At 40.0% G+C, this 26,181-nt stretch overlaps 1 protein-coding gene across 5 annotated transcripts in view; it reads left to right on the forward strand.

The window, feature by feature from the left end:
* Positions 1-26,181, forward strand: part of LOC311628225 (disks large homolog 2) — a gene marked incomplete at its 3' end in the record, with an annotated part of 1,110,130 nt that overhangs the window by 182,991 nt on the left and 900,958 nt on the right. For 3 of the 5 annotated variants that reach the window (XM_084895257.1, XM_084895256.1, XM_084895260.1), the window contains exon 2: positions 6,725-6,886. In XM_084895257.1, coding sequence (XP_084751383.1) covers positions 6,725-6,886 — 162 coding nt within the window. The remainder of the gene's footprint in view (positions 1-6,724; positions 6,887-26,181) is intronic. The other 2 variants (XM_084895258.1, XM_084895261.1) reach the window with 1 other exon arrangement.

Here is a 26,181-nt window from a genome sequence, read left to right on the forward strand (position 1 = left end):
TCAAACAGTCATCAATCTACACAAAGCCATGTTTAATGCTTGTATAATGTGGTGCAATAAAAATTTAAAATAAAAATTTTAAGAAGCCTTCCCGAGTTTGCTCACCATCAGTTAGGTATTCCAATGCTACTTGCCTCTCAAGAGCATGCAGACATGCACTGGCTCTCCCTGAATTTGGGTCATTTCTCTTTAGAACAAGCCAGCTCCTACTGCAAGGGGGAAGCAGAGCTCTTTTATGCAAAAACAGAGAGACCCTGGATTTTACTGATGAGGCCTTCACAGATGTGTGACTTGTCCCTCAGTTACCACACCATACAGACCCTCCAGGGAAAGAGCAGAAGCATGTAGGCTCCTGTGTGTAAGTTCTGGGTAATTCAGGATGTTTCTGACTCACACAGGCATTGGTGGAATGTGGTGAGCAGAATTAGTCAGACTTCCTAGCCTTTGCCTGCCACTCAGGGGCCCTGTGATGAGAGAGGAGTGTGAGAATGATTGCATACAGGTTCAGCTGGGAGGCTCTTTGATCAGGAATGTCATGATATTTCTCAGATTCTTTAAGTTCAGTTCAGTTCAAGTCACACGTGTCGGTCTTTCACTATGTGTTAGTTATCAATGGGGCACTGAAGAGTCAGAGGTGAACAGTACCTCATTTCTGCTCATGGGGCACTCATGGTCTCCTAGGAGAGATAGGTCATTGAGTTTATACTTGTTATTCAAGGACAGAAATCAGTGCAGAGCACCATGGGTGCATAAAGGATAGACATCCTTTCAACCTTAGCAGGCAGAGCATTTCTGAAAGAGATGACACCTGACCTGATTATCAAGGACCTACAAAAGTCTCCCTGATGAAAGAGTTGGGGAGTGGGTGGTTAAGCTTCAGAAGGGAGAAGGGAATAATTTTCCAGAAGTCAGGGACACAATCAGTTAAGACAGTGAGACAAGAAGATTATGTTAGTAGTCCCTGTCTTGAGCATTTCTTCTGCCTTACTCCCACTGGAGCCGAGACAGGAAATATAATCTGTTCACAAAAGTTCTTTTGCTCTGGAGTCCCCTCCAATGGACCAAGCTGAGGAGAGGAAAAGAGGAAGGTACTGATTTCAAAAGAGAGGTCTTTTTCAAAGGGCCCTCCTTTCACAGGCAATACTGACCTAAAAGGTGCCCAGGAACTAACAGACAAGCCCTGGAAGGAGAGATGACTCAGAATTGCCCAGAACATTAGAGCTGATTCTGAGATCGGGGTGTGACCTCTGCAGAGGTGTTTCATCTTTCTTGTTAGACAACTTGACTCTTCAAGATTTCCTAAGAATTGCATTTTCTGAGGACAAAGTTTGTCAAGATCTTTGAGTCTTTACCAGTTGAGAAGAATCTTTAAGTGCTCTAGCCCTAGAGTCAGACTAACACGTGTTTGAATCCCAGTTTGCCACTCACCAGGTATGTAATCTTAGGGAGAAAAACGCCCAACTATCCAGGCCTCAGATGAGGAGGGTCCTAACACCAATCTGTTAGGTGTGATGACGCATATAAAGCATTTAGCACAGTTCCTGAAAGCAGGTATAACTACTATTTTTACTGGCTGATATTGGCATTAATGTTTCCTTTAATGTCACCTTAGTGATAATATTAATATTAATCTTAGCATTACAAGTAAAAAAAAATCATTTTGGTTCAGCCAAAGTTAATCCTAGTAGAGATTCTACTATGTGACATCTGGGTTATTTCTTTGGGAAACTTCCATGTGAGTTATAAATGGTACTTTCACCAGTTCTTGTCTTCTCTTGCTTAGTCATCAGTCCCAGATATTGGGGGGAAAGAGAGGGAATATTGGGTTGGCACCAGGGAGAGTCTGTTTAGATTTCCTGGGTAGTTCCCTGCTGTCTACAACAGGCTGTCTTTCAGGCTTGTCTACTGCCACACCCTACCTCACATCTCACATGCCAGGCTGCATCAAGATCTATGGCAGGCTCATCTGAAGCAGACCTCCAATAGGGATTAGTGTGAGCATGATTTATGCTGGGCAGTTCCCAAGAGAAATGCTTACAGGAGTGAGGAAAGCAACAAGGGGTTCTCTAAGAATGTAGGTTCAGGTGCTGTCTAGTTTCACGCTGATCCTGTCAGGTGCTTTGCAGTGGAATTCGCAGCCCTGTGGTTTGTTTCACTTTGAGGTTTAGGAGTTGCGAGTTACAGCTTAACTCCCAGTCCTCCTAAGTGAGGAGGCTTAAATCAAGGGCAAGCTTCCTGAGAAGTATGAAGTATATAGATGTGCGCCTTGAATGTGTGAAAAGGATTTCCAAGGATTTAGGTGATGGTGCTGGTGTGGAGGGTGAGGGGGAGAGGGAATGGGGGGAGGGGACATTAGCATCTGCTACAATCCATTTCAAGATCTCACTGTTCCTTTAGAACAGGGATAGGGAACCTTTCTTCTGCCAAGGCCATTTGGATATGTATAACATCGTTCACAGGCTATACAAAATTATCAACTTAACAATTAGCATGCTATATTTGGTCAGACATCTAATTACTTTACAGGGGCCAGACCAAATGATTTCATGGGCCTTATATGGCCCTCAGCCTAGATATTCTCCACCCATGCTTTAAAACATCATCCCCTTTTAACACTTATCTTCTCTGCACACGTTGTTGCCTTTGCTTAGAGTATCCCTTACCTCTTTTTATTACCATTCTAGATCCTATTTCGAATGATAAATTATTTCTACTGCCACAGACTCAGTTTGTACTCATAGTCATTATCATTAAGTATCATGACTTAGCTGCACATACATATGACTCACTCAATAACTTCTTGTCTTCTTGAGGTCAAGAACTGATTCTCATTCGGTCTGTATTTTTAGCATATAGTATTTCTGAAAGGAATGATGAGAGAGAGAGAAAGAGAGAGAGAGAGAGAGGGGGAGAGAGAGAGAGAGAGAGAGAGAGAGAGAGAGAGAGAGGAGAGAGAATGCTGAAGGATCTGATGTTCTTTAAGGTTATGTGAAACAAATAATGTGGTTGACTTTTTTTTGCCTGAACTTGAAATTATAATGTTTTGCAATGAAACAGTTTGTATTTAGAAGCTGGAATACCTCTGTAGCTTAAGCAGCCCATGCTTATTTGATCCACTTGTTCAATTGTCATGTATAATTTTATTCAAAAAATACTTATTGAGCATATTTGCCAGGCACTTGGCTAAGAACTGGAAACATGAGGATAAACAAGACCTAAATGATCTCGGTTCTTACAAAAAAAAATCTTATGATTCAATGACATACAAACAAAAATTATGCAACCATACAGCATGATAAAAGCAGTGATTGGGGGAGTGTAGGGAGCTATGGAAACACCAACACAATCGAGATTTCAGTTCACAAAAGCTTTCTAGAAAAGGAATGTGAAAGCTGGGCCTAAAGGATCAATGAATGTTAAAATGAACAAATTTTACTAATCTAATATTGATTGGTTTCTTCAGTCTAATTTGAGGCCCTATCAGTCTTTGAACTGAATCTTAAATTTATGAAAATAATTTAAAATAAGTTATTTGTGACCTCACATAAGTTCAACTAAGTTTATTATCTGTATCATGACAGGATTTTTTTTTTTTTTCAATCCAAACCAGTCAGTGAGATGTATACTTTTATGGATAACATCTTTCTCTAAATCAGCTGAATCCTACTATAGGAATCCTTGAGGAGTCACAGTAATTACTTGAACTTTGCAACATTTTACTTATCGTATCCTTGGATCTTTATGTTTCAGATTTTTTACGTATAGCATAAATATGGCTTTACATATGTTAACTCTTAAAAAGCTTAAAAAATTCTGCAAGAAACAAACAAACAAAAAAAATTGAATTACCATATGACCCAGAAATTTCACTTCTGGGTACCTATCCAAAAGAATTGAAAGTAGAGTGCTGAAGAGATATTTGTATACCCGTGACCATAGCAGCATTATTCACACAACCAAGTGATAGAAACAACCAAACTGCCCATCTACAGATGAAAGAGTAGACAAAATGTGGTTTGTGCATACAATGAAATATTACTTAGCCTTTGAAAAGAAGGAAATATTAACACATGGAACAACATGGATAAAGCACAAGGACATTATGCTAAGTGAAATAAGCCAGCAATAAAAAGACAAATACTGTCTGCTTCCTCTGATGTAAGGTGTCTAGAGTAGTCATATTCATAGAAATAGTAAGTAGAATGGTGGTGGTTACAAAGGGCTGGGGAAGGAGAAAATGAGGAGCTTTTGTTTTATGGGGAGAGAGTTTCAGTTTTGGAAGGTGAAAAGTTCTGGAGATTGGTTACATAACAATCAGGATATGCTTACTGTCACTAAACTATACATTAAAATGATTAAGGTGGTAAAATTATAATATGTGTATATTATCACAATTTAAAAAAAAGCTTTTAAAAATGAAAGTAATAATTGCTAGCATTTAAAAAAACTTTTAAAAATGAAAGTAATGATTTCTAGCATTTACTTTCTAGCATTTCTAGCATTATACATTTAAAATTATTAAGGTGGTAAAATTATGTGTATATTACCACAATTTTTTTAAAAAGCTTTTTAAAATGAAAGTAATGATTTTTAGCATTTACTCCACTATCCTGAGTTGGGTTGGTGAAATAAAAGAGTTAAAAAGTAATGAGGCTCAGCTCATGTGGTGGTGTTGGGGGTAAGGAAGCTTCAACTCTGCCCTGTGGGTGGTGGCAGCCACTAAAGGGTGATAAAGAGAAGGACTTTGTCAGTTTGTGACTCAGAAAGGCCCCTGGTGCAGGGTAGAGGATAGTTTGGCAAGGGGCAGCTTCAGCAGCAGCCTAGCCAGCTTAGAGCTGATGAGAATCTGAATGTGGGCAAATCAGTGGGTTGGTTTGTGATAGTGGGGGATGAGGATGGAGTAGTTTCAAGATATAAATTCGACAGACTCAGTGATTTATTAAATTGGCAGATGGTGGGGGGTGAAAGAGAGGATGGAGTCAGAATGACTCCTACTTTCCTGGCTCAGATAACTGAATAGGTGGCAATGCCTCCCTGAGAGAATTGAATACTGGGAGGTGTGGGGGGTAGATGGGCTGAAGGCCCAGACACTGTACTGGGCATATGCACCACCTTCTCCCACTCCCAGTGAACACATAACTGATCAAGAATGAATGTTTAACCAGATCTTTATTTCCGAGGCAGGTTACCTTCCCAAATCATTCACAGGGCTAAGAAAACAGACGGATGGTATTGTGCAGTCCACAGAAATGCTCTAACCTCATTTTGAAGTGTGTTCTCTCTCCAAGAGGCGTTATCTACCAAATTGCTTATTCAGTTATCAGATGTGGGCTTCCTCACCTCATGGGAGCTGGGAGGGTTTGGTGATTGTAGAGAGAGATTTCTGATGTAAATGAACTGAACAAGGTCCCGGCTCTGTTGCCCATTACTTAGGTGACCCTGGACAAGTCTCTGAACCTCTGTGAGTGTCAGTTTTATCATAAGAAAAATGGAGCATCGCCGAAACCAGTTTGGCTCAGGGGATAGAGCGTCGGCCTGTGGACTGAGAGGTCCCGGGTTCGATTCTAGTCAAGGGCATGTACCAGTAGGGGATGTGCAGGAGGCAGCTGATCGATGATGATGATTCTCTCTCATCGATGTTTCTAACTCTCTATCCCTCTCTCTTTCTCTCTGTAAAAAATCAATAAAATTATTTTTAACAACAACAACAACAAAAAGAAAAATGGAGCATCATACGGTAGGTAAGAAGGATTGCAATGGAAGAAACAGATGAGAGTCCTCTGCAAACTGTAGACAACATGTTGTTTGCTGTGTTTTTGTTTTGTTTTGAAATTAATATTAAGCTTAGGACATGGAGAAGGCCTCTCTGGGAAATACAAGCGATGATAATCAACTTCAGAATAAAAGTGGACAACAGATTGAATGGCCAACCCTTCTTGTTACTCAGATTATGAGTCAGACTGAGAGCCGATGTTCAAAAAGGTCATATTTTCACCTAAAAAAATTAAAGAAATGCAGGCATGCTTTTGTAAGAAAACATGTTCTTGGCAATAGGTTATGATAAAAATAACTGTTGGTGATAATCATGGGGTACTGGGATAAGGTTAGACATTACAGTTAAGCTTGAGACGATGGTATGACAGTATTTGGACCTCGGCCCATAATATTATACCCCATAATATCGTTCACAGAGAACAAAAGCAAAGCAAGGCACACTAATATTTTACTAGCTCGGTTGTGAGTGGTACTTAGAATTCTTAAGAGAAATGATTCCCGATATTGAACATGACCGACACTGTTTTATGAAACAAGCTGACCGGCAGTTCCCCCCAGGAGGTTTAGACCCCTGTCACCCGAAAAGAATAAGCCGGCCCATTAAGTTGTTTACTGCTTTGGATTAAACAGTTCTTAACAAGCACTTGCCTCTCCTACAAGCCACCTGTGCTAGGCCGTGCCTCCGGGCACCCTTCCATAGCCCATACGTAGAGCTAGTATGTTGTCAGGTGAAAGCAATTCATCAGTTTTGGTCCATTTTGATGGCTGGTTCGCTTCTGCTTGCACTTGACCTGGTGTGTGGTGACCACCAAAAAGCGTCTTCAGCAAAGCCCATCTGGATGCCAAGGACCGGTACACTGCGTCCTGCAATCGCAGTTAGAATGTGAGGTTCAGGGCTATACCCTCTGCAAGCACTCACGCTAGTTTTCTTTCTTGCCTTTTCACCTAGAAGTATCGATACCAAGATGAGGACGCTCCGCATGATCATTCCTTACCTCGACTGACCCACGAAGTGAGAGGCCCCGAGCTCGTGCACGTGTCAGAAAAGAACCTGTCGCAGATTGAAAATGTCCATGGATACGTCTTGCAGTCCCACATCTCTCCTCTGAAGGTCAGTCTGGTTGGCCTGGGAACTGGCGGCTGGCTGCGGTGGGTCTGCTTTGCTAAGGGCAATGTCTGCGGGCCTGATAAAACGAGGCTTTTCAAAAAACGCTCCGGTGGACTGTGGTTGCTGAGCGGTTGTTTTCTGTGGTGTGGAGGCTTTACAGGGAAATCCTGGCACAGGGTGGTGGTTCTTGCAATTGTGAGAAGGTGTGGAAAACCTGTTTAGGTGCTGAGAAGGGGCTAGGGACAGCCCCAGGGGAATAACTGGAAGGGAAAGGAAGTGAACCTCAGGTTTAAGAAGGCCAGGACTATACCAAGGTTTTGTTCAAATGGTCTTTTCCCGTCTCTCTTCCTGGTCTCAGATCAAATGATGGGAGTAAGTGCAACATGAAAACACCTTAGTGTCATACTTTTCCAACACTCTCTACCTTCTTATTTAATGTTAAGCAATGTCATGATAAACAGTATTTTGACAAGGAGAGAAAATGAAATGGAAGCAAGGGTTTTCTGTGCTCCTCGGTTGCAAATTACTCTGTCTTCGCGGATGCAATGGGATTTTTGTGCTTTGAATAAAAGCTTATGTGTTGATTAAAGTTAAAGGAAAATTGAATGTAATAGATGTAATAGAAGAGAACTGAAATGAAAAAAACAAAACCACAACAAAACTACCTGGGAACCTAGGTTACCGGTAAAGAAAGTTTTATTTCGTTAGCCAGTACACTCACTCCAGCAGTTCTCTGTACGGTTGTTTTACAATAAAATATACAGCCATACGGTGGCTTTGATGCTTTCTGGAATCTTATACTTTCTGAATTATCAAAGAAAGGATAAATTATGTTTAAAATAGCTCCAAAATTGGATACATTTTAAGTAACCAGAATCCTAAAAATGTATTATCAAATTCACTAGCTCTTGTTACCATTAATTAATTAAAATAGGTTAATTCTAAACATTCATTAAGTACTTTATAATATGTAAAATGTTATGCCTCTGGAAATCCTTGTTCAGTTCGTCCCTGAGCCTTTTGGAAAGGATTGAATGGCTGATGGGAATAAATATGTTTAACCTGGAGAAGAAAAAATTAAAGGGATTTACCTTTTAGACCTCAAGGGCTGTCATATGACAAATACAGCATTGGTGTCACCTAGAGGGTAGAGCCAGAGCCACTGGGCATAAGTAATAGAAATGTTCATTTGTGATCATTATGAGACCACAAATCCTGACAGTGAGAGTACACCCACCCCAAAGTGCTGGCGTTCCCCGTCCTTAGACACCGTTCTGGCCTGGATGATGACCTGACAGTGGTGGTGTTTAAAACTGTCCCTCAGGCTCAGCCTGATTCTAGGAATCAGTAATTCTATTCTGTGGGCAATACCCTTCTTCTTTAAGGACTTCTTTTGTAAAGGAATACTTATTCTGTGTGCTGACCAGCATAAACTGATAGGTGGCAGAGCTGGGAGATGGTCCGCAATGAGAAGACTACAATTTCAGTTCACTATTTTTTCTAACTTGTTGAAAGCTTCCATGGAGCTTTCCTTCTTATTTTCCTCCCAGCATGCATTTTCCCCTTCTTTGCACTTCCTTTTTAATCAGCTCTATAGCATATCTCCTAAGTGGGATAATCAAGGCTGGTCTAAAGCTAGCCTGTTTACAGGCGGGAGTGAGGGGGTGGGGGGGGAACAAAGAAAGGAAACAACCATAAAATATGATAGGATCTTCATTCTGTATATTGTGTCTTCAGCATATATATGATGCTATAATTATTTGACCATCTATAGTTTGGGTGATTGCACAATGTGTTATGCTACTTAATGCCTTGTTTGGAAAATGTATATTAGAGCTGAAGGCAAAGGTTGCTTTTTATGGAGGTTAGACCAGATCTCAGATATAAAAAGGTATTTCCTATTTTGCCTTTATCCCTTGCCTTCCAGGGATCTGAGTTGTGCCTTCAACTTCAGTGGCTTTTCTTAACTTAGGTTTTCAATTTCTCCCTTGTATCTCATTCCTTATTCTGTTCTTGAAAAAAAAAATGGTTTCTATGGTTTTTGTGGTGATATTTTTATTGAATGGGCTTCACCTATGAATAATAAGCCCCTGATGTGAAACATTAAGGTCAGAATAGATTTTCCCTCCTTGTGGGAACCACCAGGATGTGAGCCCCAAGGTGCTGTGAAGAGGATGGGAAGGTGAGTTCACCCAGGACTTCTGCACCCAGGCTGTGAGGTAGCTATTGGGAGGCCAGGAGTTTTCCCTCATGAATGGCTAGAGGTGTTGTTTCTGCTGAACTCTTGTACTTTTAGATTGCCTTAATGAAGAGTCTGTGCATCTTTCTTCTATTAGCAATAATGTGAGGAATAAAAACACAACATTCGGATGTGTAGAGTTGGCCGATTTCCTAGTGTAAATGCTCCTTACATGACTGATTTTAGGCTACCAACCTGAAGCCCCTGGATGTATTTAGGAAGAGGGGCACACAGGCTCTAGCCAGCCTGCAGGACCATAGTACCACACACCAGGCTCAAGCGCAATTGTTTTTATAGCATCAGGACCCATCTTCTAACCAAGTTGCTAAAGCGCTATGATACTATCCCCATTCCAGTGTTTGGAAAACCTGCCATGATTGAAATCTAATGTGCTATTTTCTCATAAAGGAAGCCTATTAGAGTCGGAGGAATGCTAAGGAGATATAGTCCTCCATCAGAGCTGGCATATCATTAACCTCTTTGCTGCTTCCCTCTGTCTGGTGCTCTTGGGTCAAGCACTAAAAGAGGGAAAGAGTGAGGAGGCAAAACACACAATCAGGGACTGCCCCCTGAATCCTCCTTAGCAGACACTGTAGCTCTCTAGTCTAAATTAGGAATCAGTGCTCAGCAATTCAGCAAGAGTGCGAGATGGCTGGCTAACAGTTTAAATGTCCTGGTGAGCAGCCTCTGGGTCATTAGCTGAGGAATCCCACTGCCGCAGGTTGCACAATAGTTTCTTTCATCCTGTGTGTCCCTTGAAGCCTGGGTTCTAAAATTCATCTGCGTCCGGCCTGCCCCGCTGCCTGGCTGATAGATGGGCTTGCCTGGCTTGTTTTCCTTGGAGTGGCTCAGCCAGTGTGAAGTATGGGGTTGGAAAGAGAAATGCAATTTAGCGGTCAATTCAAGGGAATTTGTTTTCCTTGCCTCCAGATGGGAATGCTTTCTTTTTAGATGTTATCTAGACTCTTCCACAAGAGAAATTGGCCTATACAGGAAGCAGGAGAATTTTTCTTTTTCGGTTTAGATCAATTTAATTAATATTAATTGAGTGCCTATTATGTGCATCATAATAAGTGATGGGGAAACAAAGGATAGTAAAACATGACATATATATCACTCTCCTATGGGAACCCGAGTTTTAATTATTCATTACTTACTCTTCAACAGGAATTCAAATTCCTGAAGCTTAGATACAATGAGACCCCAAGCATCTGAGAGTACTCTCTAAAAAGAAGAGGGAGAGGGAGAGGAGAGGGAGAGGGGAAGAAGGGAAGAAGGGCAGGCTGACTTATTTTTAAGAATCTGAACACTAGAATACCTGGGTTTTAATCCTAGCTCTTTCATTTATTAGCTGTATTACCTTCATCAAATTAATCCCTCTGTCTCAGGTTCTGCATCTATAAAATACAGGTGATAATAATTTATCTCATAGAGTTTCTGTGCGAATTAAACGCTATAAGAGATGTACACTACTTAGAAACTGCCTGGCACATAGTAAGCACTCACCAATATTGTTGATTTTTATCTTCTTATTATCATCAGCCAGCTACCATGACAAATACCTTAAAATCACTTATTTCATTTACCTCATTTTATCGCTAAAATATATTACACCTGGTTTTAAAATTAAATAGTTCCCACCTGGCTGGCATGGCTCAGTGGTTGAGTGTTGACCTTTGAACCAGGAGGTCATGTTTTGATTCCTGATTCCCAGTCAGGGCACATGCCTGAGTTGTGGGCCCAATCCCTAGTGTGGGTCATGCACAAGGCAGCCAATCAGTGATTCTCATAATTGATGTTTCTAGCTCTCTCTCTCCCCTCCCTTCCTCTCTGAAGTCAATAAAAATATATTTTAAAATTAAATAAATAGTTCCCTTCAACCACATAACTAGTAAATAGGATTCCAATATTTTCAACTAAGGTCTCTCTGAATCCAAAGCCTGTATCCCTTATCACTCCTGTACTAGATCACTTTTCTAAATTGGTCTGATATTTTTTAAAATATCTAAAATTTAAATTTTTATTCATTGTTTCCATGAGTATAACAGTTGAAGCTCCTTTTCTACTTAGAACCTTATTCTGTAAAATTAAACAGATAAAAAATGCAAGGGGATGTCTAAGAAATTTAGTTTTCTAAATGAGAACCATAGTAAGTGGTGACAGATGGAAATGAAACGCTATGAGGAAATAGAAGGAAAACAAGTTCTATCTTGAAAATCTTTTTTAAAAAATATATTTTGTTGATTTTTTACAGAGAGGAAGAGAGAGGGATAGAGAGTTAGAAACATTGATGAGAGAGAACCATTAATCAGCTGCCTCTTTGACAGCTCCTTCTGGGGATGTGCCCACAACCAAGGTACATGCCCTTGACCAGAATCGAACATGGGACCTTTCAGTCCCCAGGCCGACGCTCTATCCACTGAACCAAACCGGTTTCGGCATTGCAGGTAGGTTTATTTAAAATGTGTTCAAGCCCTAGCAGGTTGGACTCAGTGGATAGATCATCAGCCTGTGAACTAATGGGTCTTGAAAATCTTTTAATCCACCCAGTAGAAAACTCCCCATTGACTATGTTCCACTCCCATAACAAAAACTAGTATTTAGGGGCTAGCTTCCTTTTAAAAAATCTTTTGAGAATGTAAGAATTTGTTTCTGAGCAAGAGAGACACACTTTGTTTTGAGCAATGAAGGATTTTTCACATTGAGATACACTGCTCACACTAGGTGCCTGTGTCATTAAAAAACCCAGCTGAGCCCAGCTGGCATGGCTTAGTGGCTGAGCGTTTACCTATGAACCAGCAGGTTGTGGTTTGGTTCCCAATCAGGGCACATGCCCGGGTTGCAGGGTCAATCTCCAGTGTGGGGCATGCAAGAGGCAGCCAATCAATGTCTCTTTTTCATTATTGATGTTTCTATCTTTCTCCCCTCCTCACTAAAAAAAAAAAAAAACACAAACATACAACAGCAACAATAAATCACAGCTGAGTCCAATCTCATTTCTCCTTCCAAGTGTTCTGTAATTTCTATTTGGTTTTTAACCTTTTAAAGTGTTTTTTCCCGATTGCTACATACCATATCTTATCATTTTCAGAAATAATGCAAAAATTACTCATTGAACCATCAATCAATAAAGGAATAAAGCTACTCTTTATACTATTTCATGTTACCATGACATTTGTTAGACCAGAAATCTAAGTGGTTGTTTGAATTCTACTTTTATTCATAACCATCAGTTTTGTTTTATTTTAGTAAATTTGCTATCAGTATTACCATTATTCTGTGAATACCCTCAGGTGAGGGTCTATGTTGATTTTGTTCATTATACCCTCAATTCTTCAACAAATACTTGTTTTTAAAATTAACTTAAATGTTAACTATTTATAAGGTATTGACACTGATAGTAATTAAGGCATAGACTTCTTGCTTTTCTGTTCTATTGTACTCTTCTTTTACCTAATTATCATCCATACAGAATTCCATCAATGTTAATCCTGCTATTTTTTTCATATCTAAAATCTGGTTGTATCCTAAAATCAATGGTATCTTGCAATTAAATCTGGGAGCATCTCTTAGGGTACATAAAAATGTTGTTTCTTATCATTAAAGCCATCTTAGATTTAATGACTTTTTTCAAGAAAGATTAAAGCTCTCTTTCATTGATGGGTGGGAATTGTTCTGATCAGATAAATACAAGTATTCTGTCTTATAATTCTCTTTGAGACTAGAATAAACAGTTCTGGGAAGGTTTATTGGAAAGTGGAAATATGAGATGTGGGGATAGACTTGCCAGATGGAGAGCAGAGAGGGAGAGCTGGCAGCTTGCAGGACTTGGCAGAGCAGGAGGTCCTGGGATGGAGACAGAGCAGGAAGGGAAAACCAAGAGCTCAGAGAGCACCAGGAATTCTGGGAATCATAGTTTTGGTGGCAGAAGGATCTCCTAGACACTAAAGCAAAGTGAGCCTGGAGCAAGTTACTATTGCAGTGAGGAACGGAGGGAAAGCAAAGGTGAGAGACATAAGTAAAATTAAAGTGTCTAGGAGAAATTAAAGGGAAGATATCCTAAAACTTTCAGGAAATCTCCACCAATGAAGCAAAGGGGGGAAAAAAAATGCCTCTACTATTCTGTGAGCAACAAACCAAATTGGGTTGGAGACACAGACAATTGGCTCATATGATTGCAAAGGCAGACAGAAACTCCGGGATTGAAGAGTGCTCCCCTGAGGGCTCCCAGATTGGAGAGTGTGCAGGTCAGGCTGAGGGGCCCACCCCCTGTGCATGAATCTTCATACACCAGGCCCAAAGTTTGGTCATAACATTGTATGGCAGATGGAGTTTATACCACTTCATTATTCTATTAGTTTTTCTAACTATTTTTTTTGTGGAACGATATATTGTCCTTTCTTCTATATATTCTGTTTTTCTTGCTCTTAATAAATGTATAAACTCTTCCTAAATGGACCACATCTTCCTTTTGTTTTATTTTCATTCTTCTCTTTAATTGGCATCTACAATGAAACTAGACCTGATTTTCCAAAACACATCTGGTGGGATTTTGTCATCATTATAGGAAAACTAAATGGGTGAATGCTGAAAACATTTACCTGTTGAAGGATTTCCCAGTCTTTAATATGATAATGTGCACTATAAACGTCTAAGATGGAGATATGGTTAACACACTGTATTTCCCAAACATGTTGGTCATGGAACCCATTTCCCACTAAACAAACAATTGTTGGTTGGGCACCATAAAATTTTAAAAATACTGTAATAGACACATAATTACAGCTAATACAACCAATAGAAAAGTGTAACTTAAAAATTCATTCCAGTCCTGGAATCAGACTCAATCAGATTCAAATACCAAGTCCTCTACTTACTAGCTGTGTGAGCATTTTCAAGTTATTTAACTTTCTTAAGCCTCAGTTTTCTTTAATTTTTAAAATAGTGGCATTCTCTCATCTGCTTCTATGAAGTTTGAGTGAGAAAAATCTATAAGAAAATCTTAGCTCAGAGCCTTTGGCCCACCCTGCATATTTGACTTCATTAGCCATGAGATATAGACTATTAATTTTTTTTAAAATGTAGTTTTTTTTCTTTGCATTTATATTGCATTTGGCTATATTACTACTAGAAAACTAAGCTGATTTTGCCTTTTAAAAGAAAATCAGTAATTTTCAAAAATGTAAAATCTGTTCATTTCTGTCTCTTGCCACTAGATGGTGGAAGAAGCTGAGCTGATGGTTCAGGAAGCATCTGGTCTCAGAGAAGAAACTGAGATTTGTGAGGCTAAATTGAGAGCTCTCGGTTAATAAAAACTATAAGAAAGATTTAGCAGAGATGGTCAGACTTGTGAATAGTTCATTTTGCTTCAGTCCCAGACCTTGAGGAGAGGAAATTGTTGAGTGAAATATGGCCTTGACAGATGTATCCTGAATCCAGGCATCAAAGCACCAACATTCTATGCCTATGAAACATTTCTTGCTTCAATTCTTATTAGTTGGAAAGCTATTAACTGGTAGTATACTTTAAATAATCTTGGATATTTAAGCTTAAAGATAGAAAAATAAAAAGGAAATGGTAGGCATAGGGCCTATTGCAGTATCTCCCATTCACCAGTGCTCTCTAGAACCAGCCCACCATGGATTAATGGGTTCCTACCATGGCTTTGGAAAGATAAGACAATGGAATGACATCCAGATCTCAAATTTTTCTTATCTGTAAAATAATTATAACAATAACAATGAATTTTCTCTAAGAAATAGTAGCTTGTAATATATATTAGAGGCATAATAAGTTTTTTAAAAAAATAAGTAATTGTAATAATCCTACATAAGCATCATTGGTGGTTATTTATAGCTGCAGATATTCCTAAAGAACCAACTCAGTTACCCACAAGTTTTTCTCAAGACTAAGATTTTACTACTATCAAGATTTGTTATAACAATTAGAAACAATGTACATAAAGCTCACAGAGGCTGCCCATCATTAAAGGGTATTTATTATTAGTTTTGTTAAGGCTGATTGATACCCTAAAATGATACATAACTGTTGCACCTCTCCCCTTTAAAAGAATTAGAATTGTAACCTCTTAGTGTGTTTTTAGTTCTTTTTTTTTATTAGCAAAGATATATAGAAACTATTTCAAATACCATGCATACATTTTTAAATAAGTGTTGTCATGGATTGGGCTCTATCATTTTTAATTTTTTTCTAGCTAATCCAAAACACTAATAGCACAGAGTGGAAAGCAGCCTTCAGCATCAGACTTACTTGCATTAAAATTCTGGCTCTTTTTCTCTCTAGATGTGTGACTTCTCCCCTATTGTAAATAGTATGGAACACACAGAATTGTAGTATTGATTACTTGGATATCTTTCGAATGCATTTGGCACCTTAGCAGATGCTCAATAAATGGTAATTATTTTATATTTAAAAATTAGAAACTTTAGAGCAAATATGAATTTAAGCCCAATCAACCATTTGAACTCTCAGTAAAGATTGCACTTGTCATGTCCTCACTATTGCTGTCCTTGAAGGAATGTCTTTATACTACAGAATACCTGCATCTGAGCTAAGCAAAGGTACATAACCCAAAATTATCTTTCAAATGATTATGAGTGTCGCCTTGATTTGTTCAAACAAAGTGCAGCAAATAAATTGGGGACATTAGCCAGGTTTTGAGTAAGACTTACTAACGAATAAAGAAATATACTTTCCTTTTGTAGGGGTGTCGAACTCAATCAGAGAAGGGGCCAAAATCTAAAATCCAGCCTAAATCGCGGGCCGAATGATTTACTGAACAGTCATAAACTGACAATGTCATAAACTGACAGCGGAGTGCAGTGATGACAGCGCGGTGCGGGCCACATTGCAAGGCCTGGCGGGCTGGATTTGGCCTGTGGGCCTTGTGTTTGACATATGTGGTCTAGAGGATGCTGAAACATGTGTAAACTCTTTCAAGATGGCTACCCAGAGAGAAGCATTGATTAGATATATAATTCCTGATAGGTTTACTTATTTTATTTTATTTTTTTAGTTAAAATAGTTAAAAAGCATTACTTCATGGTAACAAGTTGATATCTATTGATAGTAAGCTTTGAGTAATAAAATGGAGATACTTAACAAGCTTATTGCATTCATATATTAACCACATTAAGAGTCTAGAAACATTATGAACCCATGAAAATGGGACCAACTTTTATTCTATGTCTGACAATGTATTCATAATTATAATCTACCAATTTTAAATGCAGATTAAATTCCACTTCTGTAAACTGTAAGGGATCTCTCTAGCATCATTCATATGGTATACTTTTATTGCTTTGAAATCAAGTCTAATTAACTTGGTGTTCTCTTCAACAGAGAGGTTTTGGCAGTATTAATAGTATTTGTTGATTTATATTTGTTCAACAAAACTACTAGGTTCTGGGGAGAATGGTATTGAGGTATCTTCTATGATCTAATATATAATTTCATGAATTTTTATTTATTTGTGTTTCTATCTACTGTCCAAGCTTTCTGTGTAGAGGCTGTTTTAGGAGGAACACTAACAATAATAAAATATAGTCTTTATTAAACTTCTAATATATGCTGACAGAAAAATGGGCACAAAAAAAAGTTATAAAACATTTCTAAGGCCACACAGCTCATCTTTGATGTGGGATATGAGATCAGACACCTCACTCTGAGTGCTGTATTATTCACCAGCAAATGAGAATCATAGTTTTAAAACTAAAGGGGGCAGTAGAAATAATCAAATCCAGGATTTTCAACCTGCAACTGACCCATGAGAAGATGTGAAATCAATTTACTTGGTGATTTTAGAACAGAATAAAAGAACAGAATGGAAAATATGAGAGTACATCACAGGTAGAAACCTTTGCTTCAGTTAAGTGTGGGTGTGTTTGAGTGTGTGCTGGCACACAATGTAAAATACATTTCTTATTATAATCAAGGTCAGGAAAGTCGGGAAGCCACTGATTGTTCCAATTTCCCCATATCACAAAAAGGGGTGTGGTGTGAGAAAGAAAACCTTTGGTCCAGAGAAGGTAAATGATTCCCTAAAATTCATTGGTCAGAAATGGCAGAACCTGGAATTGAAAACTTGACAGTATTAACTACTGTTGTTTTCTCTGCTCAGCCTCTATTGTAGCTGCCATGACTGCCAAGTAAGTTACTTAATTGCTTCTCAAAATTGGGTGTGTCTCAGAATCCCACAAAAGCTCAGCTCCATCCTAGTTTACTGAGCCTGGGGCTCTGTATTTTTATTACCTCTCTGGATGACTTTGTTATGTACTAGCTTCAGAGAACTGCTGTCTTGGACTCCATGTTGTCATAGCATTTATTCAATGACCAGAGGCCCGGTGCATGAAATTCATGCATGGGTGGGGTCCCTAGCCCTGGCCAGTGATCAGGGCTGATCAGGTTCACCACCTTCTCACAGCCCCCCTCCTCCTTCCCTCTCTGCCTGCATATGCTGTCACCACCCCCAGTTCCCCATCCCAGCCCAGGGCCCAGCGCTGATCGGTCAATGGGGACCTGCCAGCCAGGATGAAGGACTGGGAGGCTGGCCAGCACACCCTGATTGGGCAATCAGGGCCTGCTGGCTGGGGGGAAGGATCAGGAGGTTGGCCAGCAGGCACCATCAGCGATCGGGCCTGTGAGCCGGGGGCAGCTTCTGCATTGAGCATCTGCCTCCTGGTGGTCAGTGCATGTTATAGTTACCTGTTGTTCCGATCATTGTGTGGTCATTGTGTTTTAACAGTCACTTAGGCGTATATATATTCTCACATATGTTACCAGAGCCCTGCTTAACATCATGAGAAACAATGAGACAAGTTAGAAAGCTTCTCTCCTTACAAGGAACTTAAATTCTATTGGGGAAATTAAGATGTGCATGAATAATACAATAAACTATATAACTAAGAGCTTATTTAACTGTATTTAAATAAGTACAATGTTATTTCAGGAGGCAATTTTTTAAGTTCCTCTATACAAAGAAAACCCTGCAATATGTAAGGTTAAATAACGCTTATTTAAGAGAGAATGTTTTATGAGAAAGTGTGGTAGAGAAAGTTAGATTGATTTTCCCCAACACACAGAAGAATTGCCAGTGTGGAAATAGTGGATCCCAGCCCAATGCAGCACTCCCGAGAAGTATTCCCCCAGGCCAGCTGACTCAACAGAATCAGTCTGACATCAGATGAGCTGTTCCTTTTTTATTGGCAGAACATTGGGGGTGTTAGAGCTTGTGGCCAATTTTGAGGTTGCAGGAAGGTTTTTTAAAATATATATATATATATATATATATATATATATATATATATATATATATATTTTTTTTTTAATTGATTTTTTACAGAGAGGAAGGGAAAGAGGTAGAGAGCTAGAAACAACATCGATGAGAGAGAAACATCGACCAGCTGCCTCCTGCATACTCCCTACCGGGGATGTGCCCATAACCAAGGTGCACGACCTTGACCCGAATTGGAGCTGGGACCTTTCAGTCCACAAGCCTAAGCTCTATCCACTGAGCCAAACCAGTTTCAGCATTGCAGGTAGGTTTATTTAAAATGTGTTCAAGCCCTAACTGGTTGGACTCAGTGGATAGATCACCAGCCTGTGGACTAAAGGGTCCCAGGTTTGATTCCGGCCAAGGGCACATGACATATTGCGGGCTGATCCCCCCCCCCCCCCCCCCCCCCAGGTAGGAGATGTGCAGGAGGCAGCCAATCAGCGATTCTCTCTCATCATTGATGTTTATATCTCTCTATCTCTCTCCTTTCCTCTCTGGAAAAAATAAAATAAAATGCATTCAAGAGGCTCTTATCCAAGTTCCTTTACCTACAACACTAATGGAGAACAACCTCCCCATCCCCACCTTAAGGATCATTAAGCCATCGGGCACATAGAAGTCAGGTGTCTATTGTAAAAATCAGCTTGAAATTATAGTGGTTGCACTTCAGAACTGGTGCTCTGGTGATAGTTCTGTGTTTATCTCCTCATTATACGTCAAACAATTTAATTTAATAAGTTGTTTTGTTGGTGGTTTATTTTCTCAGAGAACAATAAAACATTTATATTACCAGGTTTTAATTATAGACAAGCAATATAAAACTTAAATATAGCATTTCTAAATACAGGCTCTATTTTCCTGTTATGGACAATAAAAGCAGAGCTGCCATTAGCCATTCTACATACTTACATGAATTTGAAAAAGCAGCCCTAAGCTTATTATCTGTTACCTCTGATGTCACTCTATATATTTGCCCAGCAGGAGTGGCTCAGTGGTTGAGAATCAACCTGTGAACCAGGAGATCATGGTTAGATTCCCAGTCAGGGCACATGCCCAGGTTGCAGGATCGATCCCCAGTAGGGGGCATGCAGGAGGCTTCCAATCAATGATTCTCCCCCACGTTTCTCTCCTTGTTTTCCTCTCTCTGAAAATCAATGAAAACATTTAAAAATTGTATGCATGTATATGACCGTTGATGAGATAGATTTATAAAATCAAAATTGAAGGGTCCATGTCTGAAAGACCAATCTGAAGAGAGGCCTTACTGTCACAGCTCTTTTTTTAAAAAAAATTTATTTATTTATTTTTATTAAGTTATTATCTGTGTACATATTTTAACATGCCCCCCCCCATACATACCCTCCCTCCCCAGAGATTTGTGTCCATTGGTTGTACTTGTATGCATGTATACAAGTCCTTCAGTTGATCTATTATCTCCCCCAGATCTCCCTACCCTGACTTCACTCATTTATGGATAATAAAGAACATTATAAACTGATGAACCAAAAGATAATAAAGCAACAAGTAGACTGTCACAGCTCTTATTGGGCGTTTTATCAGAGATGCTGGGCAGGCTTTGGCTCTCTGTCAACTGCGTGCCATTTGGAAATCACTGAGTCTCTCTGAACCCTCATTTCCACATTTGTATGTTGAAGGTAATAATAAGCCTATTTAGGGCAATTATTAAGGTTAAGTAGGTTTCTGTTTGTCAGCTTGAATTTTACTATCTGGGCTTACAGCACCGTCACCCTGCCCGACTCCTGTGACTAGTCCCCCTTCCCTCTTCTTTCTCTAGTCTCCATTTCCTCTTCTATTCTCCTTTCATTCCCACTTTGTAGAATCATTGGAGAAGGAATCAGCAACACCAGATAAAGAAGTAGGAATTGGAGGAGAGGGGGGTTAGAGCATACAATCAGTTCAAGGAGTTGTGAGTATGTGGAGCTTTCAAAAAAGTCCATGTAATTTTGGCTATACTAATGGCATTTTCTTGTAAAAAACAAAGAGGTGATAATTTTGCACTGTTTCAAACTGTGGCATTAGGATCTCAGAATCATATTTCAGGGAGAATGTCAGCAAATTGGAATGCTTCCAGAGAGGAACTAACATGTTGGTGAGGGGATTAAGACATGTCAAATGGGAACATCAGAGGCCCGAGTGATGTCCTTAAAGAATAGACTCAGCTCAGGGAACATGGTAGTTCTGGCTTCAGACTGTTTACAAGAAGCAACTATTCTGTATATTTTTTGTAGACACCATGACCTTCAGAGTAAACAATGAGGAGACAGAGTCCATGTAGTAGATTTTTTGGCTTGTCTGTCTGTTTTTCAGACATGGTTTCCAAAGATTAAATGGCCTGCCACATAAGGTATTGAGCTTCCTGTCATCAAATATATTTAAACAAAGGCTGGAAAATCCTTAATGAGATATTCAGATATGAAATATGACTTTGAACAACAGTGTTTCTCACCTTTTTGAAATCATGAGTCCCTTTGAAAAATTGACAAAAACTGTGAGTCCTTTCCCCAGAAAAACAAAATAAAAACAGAAAACAAAGTAACTTTGTGGGTATATGCCCACAAGATAGTTGCATAGAAATTAATGGATAATATGGATCACTTAAAGCCCATCTCTAGACTCCTTAAGGATAACAGACAGGAGGTGAAGAATTTCTGGGTGGAATGAATTTCAAGTTCCCTACAATCTTTGAGAAACTATGATTGTTCTTACTCTACCTCACAGTTTGTGCATGGATAAGAAATGCTTCTATTCTCAAAAAAATATTTTGTAGCCCCACAAGCATGGCTCAGTAGTTGAGCATTGAGATATGAACCAGGAGGCTGTGGTTTGATTCCAGATCAGGACATAGCTCAGGTTGTGGGCTCAGTCCCTAGTAGGGGGCATGCAGAAGGCAGACAATCAATGATTCTCATCATTGATGTTTCCATCTCTCTCTCTGTCCCTTTTTCTTTGAAATCAAACTATATATGATATCTAATAAAAGAGTAATATGCAAATTGACTGTCACTCCAACACACAAGATGGCTGCCCCCCTGTGGACATATGATGGCTGCCACAAGATGGCCAGCAGGGGAAGGCAATTGGGAAGGACCAGCCTGCAAGGGAGGGCAGTTGGGAGAGATCAAGCCTGCAGGGAAGGGCAGTTAAGGGTGACCAGGCCGACAGAGGAGAGAAATTGGGTGAGACCAGGCCTGCAGGGAAGGGCAGTTGGGAGGACCCAGGCCTGCAGGGGAGAGCAGTTGGGGGGTGTGGTTGGCGGGGGGGGGGATCAGGCCTACAAGGGAGGGCAGTTAGAAGCAATCAGGCTGGCAGGGGAGTGGTTAGGGGGTGTTCAGGCTGGCAGGCAGAAGTGGTTAGGGGCAATCAGAAAGGCAGACAGGCGAGCAGTTGGGAACCAGCAGTCCTGGATTATGAGAGGGATGTCTGACTGCCCGTTTAGGCCCTATCCCAGTGGTAGTGGGCATAAACAGGCAGTTGGACATCCCTCGAGGGTTCCCAGATTGGAGAGGGTGCAGGCTTGACTGAGGGATACACCCCCATGGACAAATTTCGTGCACTGAACCTCCAGTGTGTGTGTGTGTGTGTGTGTGTGTGTGTGTATTTTTTTTAAAGAAATATTTTGTATGTGTAAAAAAAATACAATAGAAGGAGGCCTCTGGATCCAGCATGTCAGTGAGGTTCAGCTGATTCCACAACAGCTCTCAGCCAGAGACCCTCTGATTCCTCCAAAGCAGAGGGACTGTGGGCACACTTACTCCAGGAAAGAGTTCTCTGGGCAGAACTTCTGCTTCTGATCCCGTTCCTCTCACTGTTTCTGATGTGTTCTCCTAAGGCAATTTTCTGTGTTTATTAGCATTATAAGCTTTTACCAGCGATGCAAGCCAAGCGCTATATCTTGCTTCTCTGAATTCAGTTTTAACTGTCATATGATTGTTTTCTTCATGTGAAATGGAAGCTGCATCATAGCAAAAAAACACCAACCCCCCCCCCCCCACACACACACACAAACAAAACAAAACTGATTTCAAATGACCCCATCCATTTGCTAAAATGATGATGCGTTTTCAATAGGATTGAGGCACAGAGGGTATCCGATTATGTGTCTGTGCTGTTCATGGAAATGTCTGTCATAACTGGTGCACTGGATATTTATTCTTTCATCAGGATCACAGAAGTTGACTGGAATGGGGTTCTTCTTCTTTTCTCTGTACCATTAAGGTATTGATAGGTTCAGAGTTTCTGGGTTGGAAATCTTAAGAATAGCCAGCTCATAGCATTTCACTTTCTGCTCCCAGGGCAGGCCGAGCTGCTTATAAATCAGGCTGCAAATGTGATGAATTGGATGCCTCCAACTCAATTAGCTTAATGTGGGCAGGAGGATTTCCAGGTTTTGCAGCCTCTGTCTTACTAATCCTCTAAGAAGACTGTTATATAAAATGTGGCTGTGTATTAATGCCCGATTCTCAGAGAAAATGGCTGGCATTTTTCACGTCAGCATCTAATGCCATGCTGTATTTCATAGCTTTGATTGGGGTCTGAAGCCACTGAGTGATGGTTCTTAACATGATTTATACTGTTGCAAGCCTTACCTTGTTATCTCCCTGCCTTCCCACAAAGTTAAGAAAGTGGACTGAGAGAATTGTGGTTGTCACTGGGTGATTTAATTTGGGGTGTGAGTGGGGGGATTTCTTAGCAATTTAAGGAAAACTGCAGAAACTGGAGCTCTTCCTCTGTCAGCTCAGATGAGAGGGGCCCCAGCCACGCAGATCCTGACAGTTTCAAGAGCTTTCAACACACTTGCCATCTATTGGAAGTGAAATTTGTTGGAGGAATTGATTACAGAGTTGGTTCACTTTTTGTTTTCTTAAGGAGAATGTATTAAGACCATGTATAATGCTTCTTTTAAGGAAAATATTTTAGATTTCAATATATTGTTAAGTTAGGAATATTATTTGACATCTACTCTATATGGCCTATCTGTGAGCATACGTTAGCTGAGTTCTTACCCTGTGTATTTTCTTCTTCACCCCCTTCTCTTTCAGTCTGTCAATCCCAGCTCCATTCATGCTTCTTAACTGTTAATGACAAGAACTTTGAGTTGATGCCCACAGGGTTCAGTCCAAGTTTTTCCACAACTCTCTGTATGTGACCTTGGCCAAGTCATTGGTCTCTCCAGGCTTTGCTTTTTTATCTGATATTACATGATATTACATGATAATATCAGTAAGTGCTTTATGGAGCTAACATGATAATTTAGTGAGATTGAGCACAGTGTTGCTGTGCTCATGGTAAATTAAGGTTAAACATTGTTTGAGTCCCTGCTTTGGGACAGGCACTGTGGTAGATGAATGGGACACAATCCATCTGTCTTGAATCCATATATGATATTTTCTGGTTGACCAGATGTTCTCACATGTCTCCTTTCATTAGCACAGTGACCCTATGCAATAGGTGGCCAATAATTATTACCCGTCCAGGAACTGAGACTGTATGAGAATAGGCAATTTGCCTAATCTAAATTCTTTTGCAAATTCATATTACAAGCATGCTGTGCATTCATTATGTTTTGCCCTGTGCAAACCCCTAGAAACTCAAAGATAAATGAGAAACAGCCCCTGTTCCAAAGGAGTTCAAAGTCAAGTGCAGAAGGAAAGCAAATAAATAAGATAAATAATGTGAAAGCACATGGGACAGAGTTACCAGTAGCCTTTTCCCTCCCTCATATTCTCTCAAACCTGTGTTTCAGGCACTGCCTTCTGATCATTGGACCCACTTTGCCCACAATATTCTCTGTGCTCCTGCAAGTTCTTGGGAAATATTGACATGGTTGACTCAGAAACCTGAGAACTGCTAGCCATTCTCATGCAGAAGAGCTGCAGAAAGCTTAGCACACTATTAAAGGCACAATGGGGCTCCACCGGGAGGGCACAGGCAGAGCTGTCTTTATGGCTTTTGGAAGAAGTGCCTTTGCCTTCTGTAGTACTTGCCTCTATGTAAGAAGGAGCAGCAGTGATCCTAAAGCTCCGTGCTTGCCTTGGCTGAGAAAAGAGCTTGCCTTTGGATGCAGAGAAAAGGGCAGAGGTCCCAAAGCAGTGGTTTGTCCTTGTCAGTCTGGAGCAGAATTTAAAATAAACGAGCCTACTTTCTACAGACTTTGCCTGTTAGGTTGTTTGGAAACTGGCTTCCCATCACCCAAAGGCCTCGTTCAAGGGCATTCATGGCTTCCTCAAGTTTGAGACACAGCAATAACCCTAAAGCCTTTCTCTTGCCTTCGCTGAGAAACTCAAATAGTAGACTTGAAGGCTTTGGGCATGTAGAACTAATTCTGAATGCCAGGCTCTGTCTTTGGCTGCGGGTGTGTCCTTGAATATGTCACAAAATGATTCTGAGTCTCAATAAGTTCATCTTACCTCAAAAGGTTGCTACAGGATTAAAATAGCTTCTCTCAAAATGTACCTAATTGTAAAAACCATACTTTAGCCCTGACCAGTTTCGGTCAGAGGATAGAGCGTTGGCCTGCAGAATGAGGGGTCCCAGGTTCAATTCTGGTCAAGGGCATGTACCTTGGTTGCAGGCACATCTCCAGTAGGGAGTGTGCAGGAGGCAGCTAACTGATGTTACTCTCACATCAATGTTTCTAACTCTCTATTTCTCTCCCTCCTCTCTATAAATAATCAATAAAAAAATTAAACAAAACAAAAAATCCTTTATTTTTTATTTTATTTTATTATTTTTTAAAATATATTTTATTGATTTTTTACAGATAGGAAGGGAGAGAGATAGAGAGCTAGAAACACCGATGAGAGAGGAAAATGGACCAGCTGCCTCTTGCACACCCCCTACCGGGGATGTGCCCGCAACCAACGTACATGCCTCTGACAGGAATTGAACCTGGGACCTTTCAGTCCGCAGACCAACGCTCTACCACTGAGCCAAACTGGTTTCAGCAAAACAAAACATCCTTTAAAAACATCTTTGTATCAAGCCCATTTAGACTTGCCATACCAGAATTTCAGGCAGGGGCCCAAGAGTCAGCATGCATATATAGCAGATGATTTCTATCTATAGGCAAGTTTGGGAAACACCAAGAAATAGTGTCTAAAGAGCCAGCAAAGCTGTCTGGCACTCAGGAGTTCCCAGGAGCACTCTTTAGTGGTTACTTTATTTATCACCGAAGGCTGTTGATATTAGCATTTATATAAACGCTGGACTATTTAGGCCCTTGCATTGTTGTTGATTAGCATACTACTTGGCATTTTGGTCATTGTCAATCTATGTAATTAAATGAAATCACATAACTTACTGAGTACTGGCATTATTCCAGATGCTGTAGGAGAGAAAACTATATATAAATTCTGATATAATCTGAGGCATAAATGCCATCATTAATTTTCAATAGTTCCTAAAAGAGGTATTCATTCAATCTGGAGTCCAAAGTAAAGGTACTATTAGGATTGATTTAAGGGAAGCAAATTTTTAAATATATATATATATATATATATATATATATATATATATATATATATATATAATTGATTTTTTTTTACAGATAGGAAGGGAGAGGGATAGTTAGAAACATCGATGAGAGAGAAACATTGATCAGCTGCCTCCTGCACACCTCCTACTGGGGATGTGCCCACAACCAATGTACATGCCCTTGACCAGAATCGAACCTGGGACCCTTCAGTCCTCAGGCCAATGATCTATCTGAGCCAAACAGGTTAGGGCAGGAAGCAAACTTTTCAA

Source organism: Pipistrellus hanaki, assembly GCF_964339955.1.
Source record: "Pipistrellus hanaki genome assembly, chromosome: 9".
Lineage (NCBI taxonomy): Eukaryota > Metazoa > Chordata > Mammalia > Chiroptera > Vespertilionidae > Pipistrellus > Pipistrellus hanaki.